This window comes from Acanthochromis polyacanthus, chromosome 7 (genome assembly GCF_021347895.1).
Source record: "Acanthochromis polyacanthus isolate Apoly-LR-REF ecotype Palm Island chromosome 7, KAUST_Apoly_ChrSc, whole genome shotgun sequence".
NCBI classification, from domain to species: Eukaryota; Metazoa; Chordata; class Actinopteri; family Pomacentridae; genus Acanthochromis; species Acanthochromis polyacanthus.
This window is the reverse complement of record NC_067119.1, coordinates 9,748,937-9,767,480: the sequence shown is the minus strand read 5'-3', so window position 1 is coordinate 9,767,480 and position 18,544 is coordinate 9,748,937. Positions and strand designations below refer to the sequence as shown.

Sequence of the window (18,544 nt, the reverse complement as noted above, 5' to 3'; positions counted from 1 at the left end):
GTGTGTGTGTGTGTGTGTGTGCTATTTGTGGCTGGAATTGTGAAATACCTGTCTATGCAGGACATATCGCACAGATCAGCAAATACCTACAATTTGCTTTTGTGTCGAGCCTTTTTTGTTCACTTTGTGCGTGCCTGAATTTACGTTGGCGTCTTTGTGTGACTGTGCGTGTGTGTTCGGCCTCTGCTTATCTGTGCCAGAACACTCAAACACCCCTGTTCTCCACATCTCAGCTGAGTACAACGTGTTTAAATCGGGTCATGAATGTATCGTTTCGGTGCCAAGCATCAGAACAGAATGTGCGCTTCCATCTCCTCCTCCTCCCTATAGAGGTTTTGCTGCCATGTCACAAATTCCCTAGCAACCGCGGAGGAGCCGTCTTGTAGGTCTGCGAGAAAAATTAGCCAGGGCTGGAGAACGTAGTGTTAATTATCAGGTAGTATGCAAGTGGAAGTGTGCTAATTTTACAAGCTTATTGTAACAGCAGCACTTGAAAATCTCCTTTCGTTACTAACTTGGATATTCAAAAACGGCTTAGAGTGAAAGTTACTGAAGTATTTAATTATGTAAAATAAAAACTGGAAAATTTCTCAAATAAAGTTCATGTTTCAAATAAGTGTGGACAGTCAACATGATTTTAAAGTCTCTCTCTGGTCACTGATTTAACCCCCTACATCTCATTTCTTTGTTTCAAAGTTATATATTTAAGTTTTTTCCATGAAAATAATCCCTTACTGCCTTAAAATAAATTAGATGTAACTCTACACTATTGCTTCCTTAAAAATGTGCAGATCTATTAAGTCCCTACCTTTATTTCCACCCATCCCTCCCTGTTTGCTGCAGCTTGAGCACACCAGCTCACTTGTGACTTTGCTCGAACACTGTATAACTGCTCTATGCTATACAACGACAAATTGCATTATTGGAGTAATTCAGCTATGCAAGTTCAAACCAGAAAATTCTGAACAACAGTAACGATACAGAAATCCCCACCTTGTAGAGTGACAGGATTGGTTCTATAAGTTAAATATAATTTAATTTTATGTTAAGTCATACGTAATGGCATTATCTATAGGATAATGCCATTACGTATTGTTTTTATGAAAGCTAGTCATTTAAAATTTATGACAATAGGGTAATCTTAGATAGTCCTGGTCAATAAAATGATATGTATGTTCGATAGGCACTCCATTGGTAGCAATAAGCAAATTATACAGTCAAACTTTGTCTATTAGTTTTACCTTAATACTTGAGATGCAAACCACCATGAAAGCACATAATGAAAATGCCAAGTCACGTTGCATCAGCAAACTACAAGCTGTTCCATTTCTGGTTCTTTAACCGCCTAGCACGCTTTAAAAATGATTAAAAATTTGTCCTTTTTCGCATTGTTCGTGGCTGCCAACTCCCCCTAGTGGAGGCTGCAGCCGACTTTGCAGTCAAATGACAAACACCACTCTGTCCACCACCACCTTCGAAGCTGACTGACTTGATGCTGGGTATGCTTAGATCCTCATCCATTGATGCCTGCTCCACTCCAGCCAATCAGAACTTTAACCTCAGCTGCTTCATCCTGGTTCCCTTCCATGCACCTTAATCAGTAAATTATTTTGTGTTTTTACAGACAATTTAAACAGTTTTTCAGTCAAAAAAGTCCAAATTACTTTCCAGTTTGATATTTTTCAGTCTGAACATTAATTGTTTTCTATATTATTTAACTGCAAAAAGAGATTTGGCAAAAAGAAATGAACTTTGACTCTGGGAAATAGTTATTGGCTTTTTACATTTTTCTATCATGTGCTACAGAAAATCCATAAAATGAGTAATCAATGTTAATGCTAATTTTTTGATCTTTGTTATTGTTGTGTTAATATTAAAGTAGACTGTTTGAATTCAAAATGCACCTTTTTTCTCTTGACCTTTTATTGAAAATTGATCATTCAGAAATTGGCAACCTTTTTCAATGTTGACTGACATTTTTACAAAATGATTGTGACTTACTTTTCACCTATATCTGCTGTGACACACTGTGCTTTCCTTGCATACACAGTGAAAGGTATCCTACCCCTACCCAGGTCCCAAATTGGAGCCCCACCACCCCACCCCTCTGGCAGGAGTGGAGAGGGCACCTTGGGATGGGAGTCGGGGCTAAAGGGGGAGGCGTCTAAATTTAGCCCTGGTGGCAGGAAACGCAGCCGGAGAGGCGTTTAAAGACACACCGCTCTGCTAGCGCCACCCTGGGATAGCGTTAGTCCCACACAGCAGTTTTAAGACTCTTAAGATACTAACAGGCGGATAGCACAGAGAAAACTACAAGAGCCAGGTGAGTGCGGGAGGAGCTCGTGTTCGGTTGGAGCAGTTTGTGTCATGTTGGCCTTTGTGGGATCTTGTCAGGTCAGTGCTCGACAGCTGGTTTGTAACCCAACACCTGTGCTGGCTTTTGGAGCATCTGAGCACATATCTGTTGTGTTACTCGGTCTACTTACATAGACGAGAGTATGTTACACGGCTTTTTCTGAGTGCTGCTTGTTGTCGTCGTTGTTCAGGTGATCAGTTTCTCCCATCAGTCAGAATTTAAAGGATTACTTGGTGTTAAATTGGTAATCCGGACAATCTTCTTTTGGTAGCACGTTGAATTAAGTGTCAATCGCTGGGCTGTTTCTGCACGGCACTTCCAAGAGATCCCCTGTGGGCTGTACTCTGATTTGTTTCGGCTTGGTTTGTGTTGTTTTTCGTAGCTTAAAGTGGGAAAATGGACATTTATTGATGCAAATACTGAGGATTGTTTCAGTCACTTTGATTTGATTGTGTTTGATGGTACAGCCATGCCTCCAGTGGCAGGGAAACTCCTTTTTTTGAATATTTTATTTTTCCCTGCAGGGGCCTTTTCCTTCCCTCTGTTTGTCAATGACTTGTTGGTTTGCCAGCTGATTACACAGACGAGCGGTAATGAGTAACATCCAACTCTCTCTCATTATCACGGCCATCACCGTTGTCATCATCCATCCTCTGCTCACTGGCGAGACTCCCATTAAAGTCTCAATCAAACCTCACAAGCGGCAGCAGCCACAGTTGTAAATCCTGCCAAAATGGAGTCATTAACCGAGATAACGAGGAAAATACTTTTTTTCTCTCCCTTCCTTATTCATTCTATTAACCATCGCTGAAAAGTAGCAATAATTTCTGGGATCGAGAAAAGGTCGACTGTGCTCATCATCACGTATTTATCTGCCCCCGCCATGTCATTTCACATGCCCTTCACATCATTCCTCACTGTGACATTTCTGTTGTGTGCGTTTGGTTGTCATTTCTCTTGGCATATGTATGCGTGGTCTCATTCTCTGTGTGTGTGTGTGTGTGTGTGTGTGTGTGTGTGTGTGTGTGTGTGTGTGTGTGTGTGTGTGTGTGTGTGTGTGTGTGTGTGTGTGTGTGTGTGTGTGTGTGTGTGTGTGTGTGTGTGTGTGTGTGTGTGTGTGTGTGTGTGTGTGTGTGTGTGTGTGTGCATGTTATCAGGGAAGAGCTTAGACAACAGCTCGCTTAAGGCGCAGTCCAGCACAAGCTCCCAGCCCGATAGCTCCTCAGCTGCTGTGTACTGTAAGTCAGCATGGCCCGCCAAATGCAGCCTGTAACATGCACACAAGTCAAACGCTCCCACTAGCATTTCCCTTCCACCAAATCCCTCCTTGGGTGTTTTCCATTCAGTCCCTGCATGTATTAAAAGCATACATCTGCTGCCATTTAGCGCCACTAAATCCCTGAAGGTCCCTAGTCGGCGCCATTCCCGCATCTCGCTGCCAGAGGGCCTGGAATATTTACTAACAGCATAAATAGAGGGAAAAAAAACAAGCCATTCTGAAAAACATTAAAATGCCTTGTAGTATTTCTACTCCTCTGCTACCCCATCCTCCTGCCTTGTTCCGCCCACCCCACGTGTGTTTTGAACAGCTCTTAGTCTCCCTCTGATGGATGTAAACAGAATAACAACACATCCCTTGTGTTATTTTTTCATGGCATGATTTTTTTGCTCTGCGTCTTTTATCTTCCCTTCACTGTTTGTCTGAGTCTGGGAGAGCTCTAACGATACATGTAGCACCACGATGCTGCTTCGACTTCGATCCACGTTTGATAAATGAGGCCGTGGCTGCTCGTCTTAGGGCTCTCCCAGATGAAGTTTGTGTTCATTTGGTCGACTCGTCCATTTAAGTGCACTGTCTCCCATGTTCCTCCCTTCCTAAACCCAGCTGCCGCAAAGTTTGCTGACCTTCTGGGCTCAGTGCGTAGGGGCTCAGGGCCCATATCCGACGGAGAAGGGAGATCCTGCACTCCGCCTCCCGCTGCCCTCTCCGCCCCCTCCCCTCCACACACCCCTGTTGTACCAATGCAGAGTAAGTAGAAAAGAGTAACAAAAAGAAGCAGGCAGCGAACGGCCGACGACCACCGGCTGAGGCTCATATCCACATGAATCAGCGTCTCCCTGTCCTGTGTTTCCTTGTCAGGATGATGCGTGAAGAAATGCAGTGATTCTGTCGTTCACGTGTCATTCTGGGAAAGGAAAGACATGGAGGAGAGCGGCTCTGCTTAGACCTTTTAGTTTTTAATGTTTGTCTTTGGTTACACATGTTAATCCTGCATCTTTGGAAATCCCTTCAAGATAACTGCTGAGTTTCAAAGATAACTGATTGGTAGAAAAACAAAGCTGCTGGTGTTGTGATTATTGTGATAGAACTGACAGTGACACACATTTTCATCTGGTTATTTACTAAAGAAAATGAATTTATTTAAAAATGCACCCTTCATTAATAAATGCAAATGAAAGCCTTAAGATAAATAATATACGGGCTCCAGATAAACTTTCTCTGCTATTAGCACCATGAGCACCGTATAAATCGAAATTCATGTGTTTTTTATCTTAACCGTATTAACTGCTTTGGTAATAAATACACAGTTTACAGATGGAGCAAGCTTTTGTTTTATTTTGAAGGAAACAGTCAACAAGTGAAGTCGTGCTTTAAGAGAACAAATCATTAAGTTAGAGCTTCATCAGTGCGACAAACAGGGAGGCTTATCAGTAGCCATGATGCTCCTGATTATGAAGTTTAGCAGAACTGTCTCCAAAAAGGCTCACAAAATGCAACTCATCCGCGGTTCCACATATGAATAATACGCCATATTTAATACTGTAGTACAGAGGCAGCTGCACTATGTGCAGGTGGATGTGTAGTACTTCACTGATGGATACTGTAGTTCAGTTTGTAGCTGTTTGACCACAAATAATAAATATCTGAAGGGATTTCTTCATTTCTGTTCTCTTTTTGTTTCCCTCCTAATTGTTTCTAATCTGTTCTTGTGCCTTTCACCACTCTCCACCCCTCATCACTTCTCCACCCACCCCACTCTCTTCCCCTCCATCCTCCCCTCCATCCACTCCACCATCCACATCTCCACCGCTTCATACACCCCTCATTCTTCTGTCTTCCCCTCCATCCTCCCCTTCACCCACCCCTGCATTCACTCCTCCATCCTCCCATCTATTTACCTCTCCATCAACCCCTCCACCCATCTCTCCGTCCTTCTGCTAATCTACCCCCAAATCCACCCCTCATTCCTCCATTCTCCCCTCCACCCATGCCTCCATCTTTCCCCAAATCCACCCGTCCATCACTTATCCACCAACCCTTCTATCTTCCCCTCCATCCTCCCATCAATCCACTTTTCCAACCACCCCTCCATCTACCGCTCATTCCTCCATCTTCCCCTTCCTCCACACCTCATTCCTCCATCCTCCCCTCCACCTTCCAATCCATCCTCCATCTTGCCTGGACGCCGCTCAGTGTCTCGGCTCACAGACCTGGTAAGCAGCGTTCGCAGGGTGCCGCCGGCTCCAGCACCCGAAGGTAATGCTGCACCAGCGTCAGTGCCTAGGCCCACCCCTCCACCTGCACACGCCACCTCCCCACCTCCCCCTCACTCCCCCTCCAGCCCTTCCCTGTCTTCCTCCCAGAGTGAGTACTGAGCCACCCCCTCCCCGACCCTTCGCATGGCAGCTAATCAGAAGTCATCTCAGGATTTCCCTCTGGGCCTCGTGTGTTCAGGAATGTACTAAACAGTGTTCTGCTTTGGGTGAATGCTGGTACATTGTGTTAGAATTGATGTTTTTGCTTATTAACTTCCTCTGTGCTCTGCCACAGAGAGCACTGCTGACTGTGGATGGATTAATGCATCATTTGGTTGCGTTTGACCCGTTGTGATTCCTTTAAATACAGAGGTGGCATTGCTTGTGTTGATATTTGGAGACGTTCATAGTATTATAGTGTGTTTTAGTTGTTCAGATTTTGAGGAAGGCCTCTGTTGTCTGTGTCTGAATCAAACTCAAAAGTGAATAAACCTGCTGTTTCAGCTTTGCACATGTATGCTACACAGAATCCACACTCAAATACTTATTTAAAATAATTTCCTTGTGAGCACATTTCTTCTGGTTTAGGTGCAGTTTGTGCTTGTGTGGCACCTGAATTACAGCTATTAAAACACTAACTGCTCTCCGTCTTTAAAGCTCTTTTGTCACAGCCTCTGACTAACTTCTGCTCCTTCTGTCCTCTGCAGCACGCAAACAAGAAATCATCAAGATCACTGAACAGCTGATAGAGGCCATCAACAATGGAGACTTTGAGGCATACGCGTGAGTTTACATTTTTGTGTTTAATATGTGTCAAATGCATAGGTTAGAGTTCAAGTTTAGTGGGGGAAGAAATATCATAGTAGCAACGTAAAATACTTCATTAAAAGTTGAAGTCTTGAATGAAAAATCCTAATTAAGTAAAAATGTGTAAATATATTCAATAAAGTGTGGAAAAATTTAAAATGGAAAGTCTTGGTTTGATCCCTCTGATTGATAAATTATTCTATCTGTCGTCATTACGTTAATAATCAATCAATCTTTATTTATAAAGCCCTTTTCATGCCAGGGAGCAGCTCAAAGTGCCTTACATAAAAACAATACAACAATTAAAAGCACTTAATACGAGAGATATAAAAACAAACATACGCACACACATACACCTACACATAAACACACACTCACACAAACTCGGGAATTAAGAACACTTGAGGAAACGCTATCTCACACAGTGGGGAAACACCAGAGAATAAGGTATAGATTAAAATGGTAAAAATAGGATATATAAATAAAAGCAATAAAAAATAAGATAAATAGGTAAAATGATATATAAATAAAAATGAATAGGATATATAAATAAAAGCAATAAGAGCAATAAAAAAATTAAGATAAATAAGTACAAAGAATAAAAGACTTCAGACCGGACTGAAGCCGACGTAAAAAATAAAAATAAAAACACGATAAATAATAAAATAACACAAGTAGCTAAAACCAGACAAAAGGTTAAAATAATAAATAAATAAATAAATATAGTTTAATCAAAAGCCAAGCTAAAAAAGTAGGTCTTGAGTTTGCCTTTAAAAATGTCCACGTTCTGTTTTCCTCAGGTCCTCAGGCAGACTGTTCCACAAACGTGGGCCGTAATGGCAGAAAGAGGCCTCACCGTATGTTTTGGTTAAAACATGAGGAACAGTTAGAAGAGTGCTGAAGACCTGAGGGTTTTAAAAGGCACATATTTCAAAAGCAGATCAGATAAATAATTTGGACCAAGACCGTTAAAAGCTTTAAAAACCATTAAAATAATCTTAAAATCGATTCTGAAGCAGACAGGTAACCAGTGCAGAGACTTTAAAATTGGTGTAATGTGTGCTCTCTTTCTGGTCCTCGTCAATAATAATACTGAAGTATCACTATTACTGTTGTCGCTGCTGCAGGTTTGAACTACTTTATATTCAGTTTTCTATGCCGAGACAAATAAATCTAAGATCTCGTCTAATGATTGACAGGAAACGACAGAAGGACAAACTGCTGTTACACAAATCTGTTTTCTGTTTGGAATTTCTTTCAAGTCTTTGATTTTTGGAGAGATATTTGATCATTTGAACATTTATTAAAAGGAAAATGTGAGAATTTAAATGGAAAAGTCTCTATTTGGTGAAATTGTGAACAAATCATAGACATCTGAAATGTGACCAGTCTCCATATAAAAAAAAACTGTAAAAAGATATTTGAAAACATTGTTTTGTAGGTGTTGTATTTTAAACGCTTTCTATGTGTATGCTTTAAGTAACTAAAGCTGTGATAATGTGATGAAAGAGAAAGGACAATAGTTCTGTTTGAAATTTAGAAGTCTGGAAATATAAAGTAGCATTAAATTGATAAGTGCAAGTACCTCAAAAAATGCATTTCAGCATGGTAATAGAATAGTGAAAGTACTTAAATTTGTATTGCCGTTTCCTCTTCAGTAAGATCTGCGACCCTGGACTGACTTCGTTTGAGCCAGAGGCGTTGGGAAACCTGGTAGAGGGGATGGATTTCCACAGATTCTACTTTGAGAACCGTAAGAAAAATAGATAAATGTTTGTTTATTTCCTGATCTTGTTTCTCATTAGTTTAACTTCAGACATTTGGTTTAATCACACAATGGAGTTGAAAAACTTTTAGAAACGTGGTCAGATTTCTTTCATTCAGCTCTCCATTTGCCCTATAATGAACTTTCGGCCTCAATAATACAGTAAACCAAGAAATGCTTCCACAAGAAGCTACAAATGCAAAATTCAGTCAGAGAACCGAAGCTCGATCCTGAAGAGGTGACATTTGACAGTAATATCTGACAGCAGCTCCTAGACTCACTAGCTGTGATTTTGAATAAAGCTACATAATAAAAGCTTGTTTGCTTTCCTGTGAGTTGAGAATTATACAGTGTTTTTTTTAATATAACACATGCGCTTAGCTTTATATTATTATTATGTGTTCTTTTCCTGAATTCATTTTCATTGTGATACATAAAGTCTATTACCAGTATTAATGCTGGTAATGCTTGCAGAGTAGGAGTGGTCTGGACATTATTAAGTGGCTTTTATACTGAAGGAACTCAGCTGTGAGACGGATCAAGCGTTTACAGGAACAGAGCATTTTTGTGTTAATTTCAGTGTAGGATTCGACAGCTTCAGCCGCGCAGTGTGTCATAGCAACAACTAATGCCGGTTATTGGACAATAGTTGGTGGGAAACAGAACAACAGAGGGTTTGTTGTGTTTTCCTAAATGGTGAATCATATGTAGAAAATAGTGATGACATCAAGTGGGCAGAAGAATGGCAATTAGGATCCTCTGTGGATTTCACTACGCAGCATCAAGACCCACAAAGCAGTTTTTCAGGGCCACTCAGCAGGACCTATATTTGACTGGGTACTCTCCTGAAAACAGCCCTGAAAATGGTTCTATAGGGGACGGTTCCTGTGGTTAGAACAAGCACAAAGGTTCTGATAGCCCTAAAACAACCATAAGTTCCTGCAGTGGAAAAGAACTCATTATTATTGTTGTCATCTTTCTTCTTCTTCCTCCTGACGTTTTTCCTCACCGTCTTTTCAGTTTTGGCCAAGAACAGCAAGCCCATCCACACCACCATCCTGAACCCCCACGTCCACCTGATCGGCGAGGATGCCGCCTGCATCGCTTACATCCGCCTGACTCAGTTTGTCGACGGCCAGGGTCGGCCGCGGTCCAGCCAGTCGGAGGAAACTCGCGTCTGGCATCGCAGAGACAGCAAGTGGCAGAACATCCACTTCCACTGCTCAGGCGCCCCAGCAGCGCCACTCCAGTGAGGTAAAGACCCCAGCACTCAGCTACTTGTTTTCTGTTTTTCTTTTCACCTGCTGCTTTGGAGAAGACCTGCAGTTGTTTTACCTGTGAAGCTCTTTACATGACCAGAATTATAGAGAAAACATTTTCAAGCAGAAAGGTAGAGCAGGCAAACAGATGGAAACAAAACAAGATATTGCCGTTATCCGAAGTTTATTAGGTTGCAATGGGGTAGTTTTTGTTTTTTGAAGGAGAAAAAAAAATCTAAAGGTAGGTTTTAATTCAGACGCAGAATAGCTTTGAAGTGAAGTAACAGAAAGTCAGCAAAAGAAAGTTTCCATCAGTCCGAAGAAGGGGAGGAACTCCCACATAATAAATCATGAAATGACTTACATGAGTTTCTTTTTGCATGTGCTGTCTGGTGCTGTTGTCGACCACATTTGTGTTTTATTGAATATTTGATGGCGGTGAAACGCTGATGCTGAAGCTACCTGCCTTAAATACACAAATCCTAGATGTAGAAGCAGCAGGTGGAGGAACATTATCATTTATTCATAACATCTGATCCCATTTTTAACTTCAGTGAAACTTTAGCCGAACATAAAAACATTAAAGTCATAAAAACTGCAACTATTCTGCCCTGTTGGGTGGTGGATAATTATTCTGCCGGATGTTTGTTAAAGGAGAACTTGGACTTATTGGAAACTGCCTTAGATTTGCATGACACGATTACTACAACTCTAAAATCTGTGAAGCTGCAGGGAAAGGAAAGCTGGATAAAGGAATAAAGAGCTGGCCTGGCTGTATGCACAAAACCGACAAAATCCTCATAAAAACGCCTCTGAAGCTCACTAATGAACAAGTTTGCTTAACTTGAACAAAAACTACAAGATGTGATTGAGAAGTTCCACAACTTTACTATAAAAGTAAAAACTGTATGTGGTTTTTACTTGGCATCTTTTTCCTTTTAAAGTAGTGTTCTAGTGCAGCGTTACAACACTCCGAGTGCTTCTGCCACTTTTGGAATGCTCTGTGGAAGTCTCATTATGATTGGGGATTTTTTAAAATAAAACTTTTAAGGAATTATTCAAATTTTCTTCCTGAAGGTTTTGCAGATTTTCCACTTGTGGAATATTTGGGGATTTTTTTTTTTTGCTGAATTTTTGGATTTTTTTTCAGACAAGGAAACTATATTTTTTGGTGCTCGTAAATGAGGACAACAGGAGGGTTAAGGTTTGACAACCAAACAAAAAAGCCTTGTTACCCAATTTTTTTGTGCTGTCATTGTTGTTTTAGTTCACTCATTTGTCGCTGTTTTTTTTTTTTTCTTTCTCAGGGTTGAACGCTGTAGTTTTGTCTGTCGGGAGTGCTCTGCTGGAGAGAGAAGAGGAGGAGGAGGAAGGGATGAAAGAACATGTCCAGTGTCGGTTTGGAGGCTCCTCGCCCTCCAACAACAAACCCTCCTTCACTGGACGCCCGGCCTCAACCCCCCAGCATGCATCTCTTCTTTTACTACTACTGCCCCCCGTCTGTCACCGTCTCCACGACAACCATCCAACAGCAGCGAGTCGACATCCAGCAGCTCCATGTCCTTCACCCCCCGGCCTCCTCTTCTTCCCTACGGCACATCGGGGCGTTGTACGGGGGTGGGGGTGTTTTCAGCTCTGGGTGTGGTTCCTCCTTCCTCTGGTCTTTCCCCATCCCCACAATTTTTGTGACACCGACCCTCATGTCCTTCTGTGAATCCACACTTGTGTGACATAAACACTGCACTGGAAATACAGTATGTAAAGTTTTAAGTAAAATCTATTATTATCATTACGATATTATTATGATTATTATTATGATTATTATTATTACACATTTGCAATTGTATATGTAATTTGTATAATTCTGAATTCTTGATGCCAGTGGTTTCTAGAGTTAAAGGAAATCTTTTTTTTTGTTTGTTTTTCTCTATATTTTTAAGGAAGCATGTTTTTTCCCCCCCATATTAACAGTGGCTGTTTTTTATTGTGGCTATTAAGTGGAAAATGATATTGGCAGTTTTTGTAATTTGCTTCTTGTATGTTAGCTATAATACTGCGCCCAAACTCATGGTCGACATGTTTTTGTTTGTTTGTTTTGGTGGGTTTTTTTCTTCTTCTTTTGTCTGTTGTTGTTTGTCTTTTTTTGGAAGGGGCGTGTGTGATGGGTGTCATTTGTGAATGTAGAGAGTGTGTGTGGTTATGTAAGCCAATCGGAAGAAGTCGTTTTTTTCTCGTTGCAGTGTGAACAGCAGGTGAAAGGTTTCGCTAAACTCGGTGTCTTCCTGCGTCAGAACAAAATAGAGTTTCACCATTAATTCACATTTCTGCCCTGCGCTTTGTAACGGCCGATAATGAGGTGTAAAGCAGCCTTGTGAAGATGCATAGAAAGAAAAAGATAGTGCTTTTTTTTCTGCTAGTAACCAGAGTTCCCTTTCTGGTTTTATGTGTCTGCCACCATGAAAAATAATGTTTCTCATTATAACCAAAAGCTTAACAGGATGCTTCATGTCAGACTCATGTTCTGAGTGCTTTTCATTAAGTCTCCTTGCTTCCTTTACTTGTGTTTCTTCCTCAACAGCAGTTAGTCTGTACATGCACAGCTGTATCGGTATTTTTAACACCCCCAGGCAGTTACTTCAGGCTGAAAACACCAGAATAATATCTAAAATACATGAGGAGGGAGGCATAATGCACAAATACAGTCAGTTAAATCTGATAGAAACCGCTTAAGAACTCTGCAACAACATAAGGCTTTAAAGTTGTTCTTTCAGGATTATACTGAATCAGTGCAACAACGCGATTGGCTGGATGTTCAGCTGTTTTGAAGCACGTGATTGGCTTTCTGAGGAGACAGGTGTGTTCAAGAACCACCATCACAGAGTTCTGTTCTTTCTCCTGTTTCACCTCTCAGATCAAACCTCATCGTTTGTATTCTCCTGTTCTCTCCTCGTCTCCTGGAGGTGTGATTAGAAACCAGAAGATCCCCCATGATGGCAGAAGGAACTGATTTCTGAGGAGGCACAGCGTCGGCATGCTCGTTTAAAGGGACGCACTGGTGGTGGCTCCTGCCGTTGCTAGGCGACAGAGAAAATTATTTTTTATAAACCCCGCACTTTTCAGAAAAGTTGAGGTCTTTTTAACTCAATAAAACCACAACAGCGGGTCCTCTGTATTTTTATTTTATTTCAGTAAGATGACAGAAGCAGTGAGTGAGAAGGATCCCGGTGGATGTGTGACCTTCCAAAGCATAGAGCTCAAAGCTGCTGCAGCTTTTGTCTAAACCGAGCAAATGCAGACAAACGCTTGCATCAGTGACGAGGAGTGAAGTGTTTGCTGGTTTGTCATGTTGTGATTTTTTTAATGTTATTTTTTTGCCACAGGGTGCAATATTTGTGTGCGTGTGTTCATCCGCTGCTTGGGTGTGTGTTCTTTCCAAGCCTGGGAGTTGGTGTGTGTTGTGTGTCAGACGAAGGCTTTATTTCGGAGGACAGATCAGTCCCCTGCCTTCAACCCAGGACTTCTTTCATTTTGCTTTTCTAATGATTTTATCTGTTTATTTTTTCCACATATTGTGTTTTTCATGTTTCTACTCTCTTTGATTTGTGTTCCAGTAAAGTGTTTTGAGCTTTTTGCTGACATTAAGTGCTCGTGCCAGGGGTGGCAGGATTGATGGGATGGACTCTGCAGCACTGAAAACTGATTTTTTTTTTTTTTTTTTTTTTTTGTGGGGGTCTGACTCGCCATGGGCTCCGTTGTTGTACTTTGCTCGTCCACCATTGGCTGCCTTCTGGTTTTGTGTCGCCTCTTATTGGTCAGACCAAGATGTTAGGAGAGCGGGCAGTCTGCTTTGGTGAACAGTCCTCAGGTTTCTATTTATTTTCAGTATTTATTTATTTATTTTAGTGGATATTTTTATTGTGGTTTTTTCTCCCGTTTTTTTTTTGTTGTTGTTTGTTTTCCTGTTGTACAACTCATGCACTTGTACTGTCTGTAGTTGTTCAAAGGGACGATGCTCCATGTAAAGCCTGACTATTTTTAAAGGGATAGTTCACCCAATTTGCATTCTTGCATTCGTTTTTTTCTCAAATGACCAACATGGTGTGAAATACTTTTTCTGCTAGATTAAGATTTGCGTTGTCTTCGACACAAGTTTTTTTTCTTCCACTTTTCCAGAGTGGTCCGTCTGTCACTTTAAAACTCCAATAATACAGGAGTGTATTTTGTGTGAACTATCCCTGCAGAAGCTTCATTGCCTTTTTATAAGATGGTGAACATTTTGTCAGATGAAGGTTTTGTTTTTCTTTTCAAGGTGAAGCACTGAGGTGTGCTATCGTACTCGTGTCCAGTTCTGATGTTCGTGTCTGTTTTTCAGCCGGTTCGAAGACTAAAAGGTCAAAGGTCACATGAAGGCGTTCATGTGTGATTGTTGGAACCAAACATGACCCCCAACCCCCTCCAAAAAAAGAAGAAAAAGCAGCATGTACAGTACAAATGTCTTGTTTTTCTGTTCTTCTTAGTGTGTTAATAACCTTGAAAATCAGTAGAATAAGATACACATTTTAAATGAGGGATTCACAGTTTTTCACAACTTCAACTAACTAGCAGCCTCGCTGACATTTTCTCTGCATGACCGTCAACAGGACTCTTGTTTTTTGGTGTTTTCTTTTTTATTTGGCTTCTCATTTTCTACTGAATGCTGTAAACTCCACCTCTCTCTATTTTCTCAGCTTTTTAAGTGCGTATAACTATTTTTGTCTGGAGATGATCTAATGAAGATAATTCTAATGATAAGGATTAATATATGGATGAATGTGGCTCTAAGAATGACTATGAGGAAGTGGACAGTGATGATGATGATGATGATGATTTTGCATGCTTGTCTATGGGGCTCTGTGTTGTCGCTGCAGAATATCTGCCTTCTGTATGTAGCTGAGAGAATATGAGGAGCACTTGTTGAGCGTCAGCACCAAGAGTGACTGGTGCTTCACTGAGCCTGCATGAGGAACAGCACTGCAGTCCAACACACACATCAGAGGCAGCTGACAGAGTGAATGAGCTCCAGCAGGGGGCGCAGTCACACAAAGTAAAGCACAGACGGATGGATGGACGGATGTCAGACTGATGCTGCTAATGAAGCTGCACAGTAACTTTAGTGTGGGATCAAACAGACAATCCAGTCAGAGACAACAGCAGCTGATCAGTGTAGAATAAGAAGCAGCTTCCATTCACATTTTTGATCAGGGCTGCACACTTGGGACTAAAATGGTTGTAATGCTGCTGATAAATCATGACTCTATGAGAATAATCAAAGCTGAAATCATGTTTGGAAGTCATTGATTGTGCAGCCCTGCATCTAAACTCCACTAAGTGTCCTCCTCTGGTCTCTTGAGGTCAGTGTGAGCTCTGCTGCCTTCCTGTCAGCTGTTTAGTCAGATGAAGCGTCGCTCAGATAAACTGAAGTCACTTTGTTCACTCTGAACTTGTGCCATCTTGTTTTTGCAGCCAGTGACTAAGTTGCACTGACAACACTGAGTTGTCTTCTCTTGGTAGGGCGTCTTTCACTCTTTTCCCCTCTCCCTCTGTTTCCAACCTTCTTCAATCATTTCTCTGCCGTCGGCTCTTCCTACGTTCCCTTTGTCTCTTTTTGTCTCTTTGGCTTTCTTCTGTATAATAATATTAATCATCTAGTTCTCTGATTCTTCACATTATTGCTCTGTTCTCTTATGTGCTACAAGTGTTTCTCTAACTTCAAGAAAATGTGTTAAGGTGTTATCAATAAAATGACAGTTTAAATAGAAAATGTCTCTCTGTGTTTACAGACGCACGAAACAGCAGCGAGGCTTTGACAGGTTTTATTGACAGAAATAACCCAGGTCATCAGTCTACTCATGTTTCTGACAGATTAGAACATTTGCTCATCAGGACAAAAAAGTTGAGTTTTTGAAAGCAGCTGAAAGAAAATCCACAGTTAACAAATGTAAATCCTGAATGAAGTGATGTGTTGTTTCACATCTGACATATAAAGTAAGAGTTTCTATAAACACACTGAAACAAACAGCAGCTCCAACTTAATGTTAAAGAATGATGAAATAAATGTTGCTGTATAAACACTGAAATAAACATTCACAAATCAAAGACATTTAACAGCCAGATCATTTACATTCATGATAAACAACAGAATTATTACATTAACATCCACAGTTTGATTCATTCATTAAATCATGATGTTCTAATAAAAACACCTGACAACAATTAGGAAAGTAACTTATTCACTAAACAACTTCATGACTTTGGAAACCATCAAAAGTAAATTACAATTGTGAAAACAACACACAGTGAAATGAGGCTTTTTCTGATTATATTGTTGAATATTAAAGACGAGTTCTAGTGAAAAACATGTTCAGACTTAAAGTTGTCTTCCTTTTGGGAAATTCAATAAAACTGCTTCATCATCCTGTTCTGTGATTTTGGGTTTTATTGTAGATTTTAAAACAACAAAGTCATGTCTCCCTTTGTGTCATTTACCCAGAGTACTAAAATCAGATTTTTAATATTTCACCAGGATTTCTATGTTTTCTGAAATTTAAAGAAGAAACTGGAATTTACTAAATATTCCAAAATAACACTGATCACATCCCAGAATATGACAATGAAATGTCAGAGTGACAGATTTTGATATCAGTAGTTTTGGCATCTTTAGCTGGAGCAACACAGAAATATGGGAAGAGTTTCTCAGTGAAAGTGTCTCTGTGAGTGCAGATGTGAGTCATGTCTTCAGAGTGGTAGAAGGACACCTCCCCTCTGTCATAGTCCAGCTGGACTCTGATCCTCTGGAGACTCTTCTTCACTCTGAAAGTCTGATCAGCACCATTCATGTATTCTTCATCACCATGCTCTAAACACCAGAATCCATATTCTGGTGAAGCTGATGCTTCATTCTTGTTGGCTGACTCTTTAACCAAACCCACATTCCATCGAGGATGATCTCCCACCTCCACCTCCCAGCTGTGTTTCCCTGAACTGAAGCCCTCAGAGCCCAGAACTTCAGGATACAGAGTGATCCTCTCTGGATTATCAGGAAGTTGCTGCTTTGTGTCTCCACGTTTCACACTGGTCAGATCATCAGACAGATAGAGACAGGGGTATGCAGTGTTTGGGTCCAGAATGACAGGACTGAAGTGGACCTTGTCCTTCATCTTCTCCCAGACTCTGAAGGACAGGTTTCCCAGGTGTTTGGCCACATCTATCAGTGCTCCAGAGAGCAGCTGTGGATCTGACAGTGAGCTGTGGGCTCTGGCTCTGGTCTGAGTGTCTTTATAAGTGCTGAGGAACGCCACCTTGTGTTTGTGCAGCTCTTCTTCAACAGCAGAGATGCTGTCTGACAGAGAGGAGATGTGCTCCTGAATCCTCTTCATCTCTCTGCTGATAGTCTTCCCCTTGTGCTCCTCTTCCTCCCTCAGAGCTGCCAGTCTGGACTCCTCTTCTTCTTTCAGGAACTGGTGGAGCTTGTTGAACTCTGCTCTGATCTGCCTCTCTGTGGACAACAGCTGCTTCTTGGTGTGTTGAATCACATCGTTGTATGTTTTGTCCACTTGTTTGTATTTGTCCCTCTTGTCCTGCAGAGACTTTAAGTCAGATTTCAGCTGGTCCTTCAGGTCACTGACTGCTTGTTCTATAGGAACCACTTTGTGACTTTGATGGAGAGAAAACTCACAGACAGGACACAGAGATCTCTGCTCATCCTCACAGAACCAATAAGGAACTTCTGGATGTTTCTCACACACCACCTCCTCCTTCTCTTTCTGCTCTTCTTTTTCCATCTGAGCTGAACTGTTACTCTGCCTCTTAGCAAAGGAGTCAGCCAGTTCTTTGAGAGAGAAGTTGATGGATGGATAATCTGTTAAGGATTTTGTTTTACAGATAGGACAGTTTTTGTTTTTAGCTTGTTCCCAGAATTCCTGCAGGCAGCTTGAACAGAAACTGTGGTTGCAGCTCAGAGATACAGGATCTCTGAAAGTCTCTGAACACACGTGGCAACTCAGGTAACTTTCAAAAACAGCAACTTTCTCAGCCATTTCCATTGATTTCCAAACTCACCAAAACACAGTCCCTTTGACTTCCAGTCCTCCTAGTTAATGGTCTTTGGTACAGATCCCACAGTTTCATGTAATAGCGTCTCAACTCTGCTTAGCAATGTCAACTTTGAGTTTCGTTTCCTTGTATTGTGGGTGGAGCAGACTGAAACAAAACTGTCAGTCAATTATGTCTCCACTAGATGGTAGTGTTTGTGTTCCAGGTGTTAAAGGAATACTCCACCAAGAATGTCTGGCTTTTCTGTTAAACTCAATTACTCTTTATGTTTCAGAGAGTTTAATGTAAAATGATACAGAAACACATGTAACTGACTGACTAACCAATATTTCCAACAGTATTTTAGACAAACAAACCCAACAAACCAGACCAAGTTGCTCCCTTGTACTTTAACATACTGTGATTTTCTGTTGTCATTATGTTCAGACTTTTTATACATCAGCAGAATCCATAATTAAATGAGAAAAACAACGAAGAATACGATACATAACTTCTCAAATTGCTGTTGCATCGTTACCCGTTTCTTCTCTGTTCTTGTCTCTTTAAAATACTGATATTTTAACTAAAAGTTGTCCACTTGTGGCTGATTATGAATCCTCTGTTGACTGCTAGCATGATTAGCTTAGCCGTTAGTGACGAACGTACGTAAACGTCGTGACGTACGTCAACGGTCAGCGGCTTCATTTCGGCATCTTTTGGTGAAAATGTAAGTCAGTGGACCTGTTTATG

The 18,544-nt window shown here is 41.0% G+C and overlaps 2 protein-coding genes across 20 annotated transcripts in view; one reads left to right on the top strand and one right to left on the bottom strand.

Moving 5' to 3' along the window:
• The window catches only part of camk2b1 (calcium/calmodulin-dependent protein kinase (CaM kinase) II beta 1), a 94,914-nt gene extending 79,390 nt beyond the window's left edge, over window positions 1-15,524 (top strand). For 18 of the 19 annotated variants that reach the window (XM_051951335.1, XM_051951343.1, XM_051951346.1 and 15 more), the window contains 4 exons: window positions 6,601-6,676; window positions 8,359-8,453; window positions 9,486-9,719; window positions 11,032-15,524. In XM_051951335.1, the coding sequence (XP_051807295.1) occupies window positions 6,601-6,676; window positions 8,359-8,453; window positions 9,486-9,718 (404 nt within the window). In that variant the 3' untranslated portion in view covers window position 9,719; window positions 11,032-15,524. Of the gene's footprint in view, window positions 1-3,513; window positions 3,595-4,241; window positions 4,386-5,831; window positions 6,003-6,600; window positions 6,677-8,358; window positions 8,454-9,485; window positions 9,720-11,031 lie in introns of all 19 variants that reach the window. The other variant, XM_051951349.1, reaches the window with a different exon arrangement.
• Window positions 15,525-16,234: 710 nt separating this feature from the next.
• On the bottom strand, window positions 16,235-17,893 carry LOC127534920 (zinc-binding protein A33-like). The gene has a single exon (XM_051951350.1). The coding sequence runs from the start codon at window positions 17,803-17,805 to the stop codon at window positions 16,354-16,356; it is 1,452 nt and encodes a 483-aa protein (XP_051807310.1). The 5' UTR covers window positions 17,806-17,893; the 3' UTR covers window positions 16,235-16,353.
• Between the last annotated feature and the right edge of the window lie 651 nt (window positions 17,894-18,544).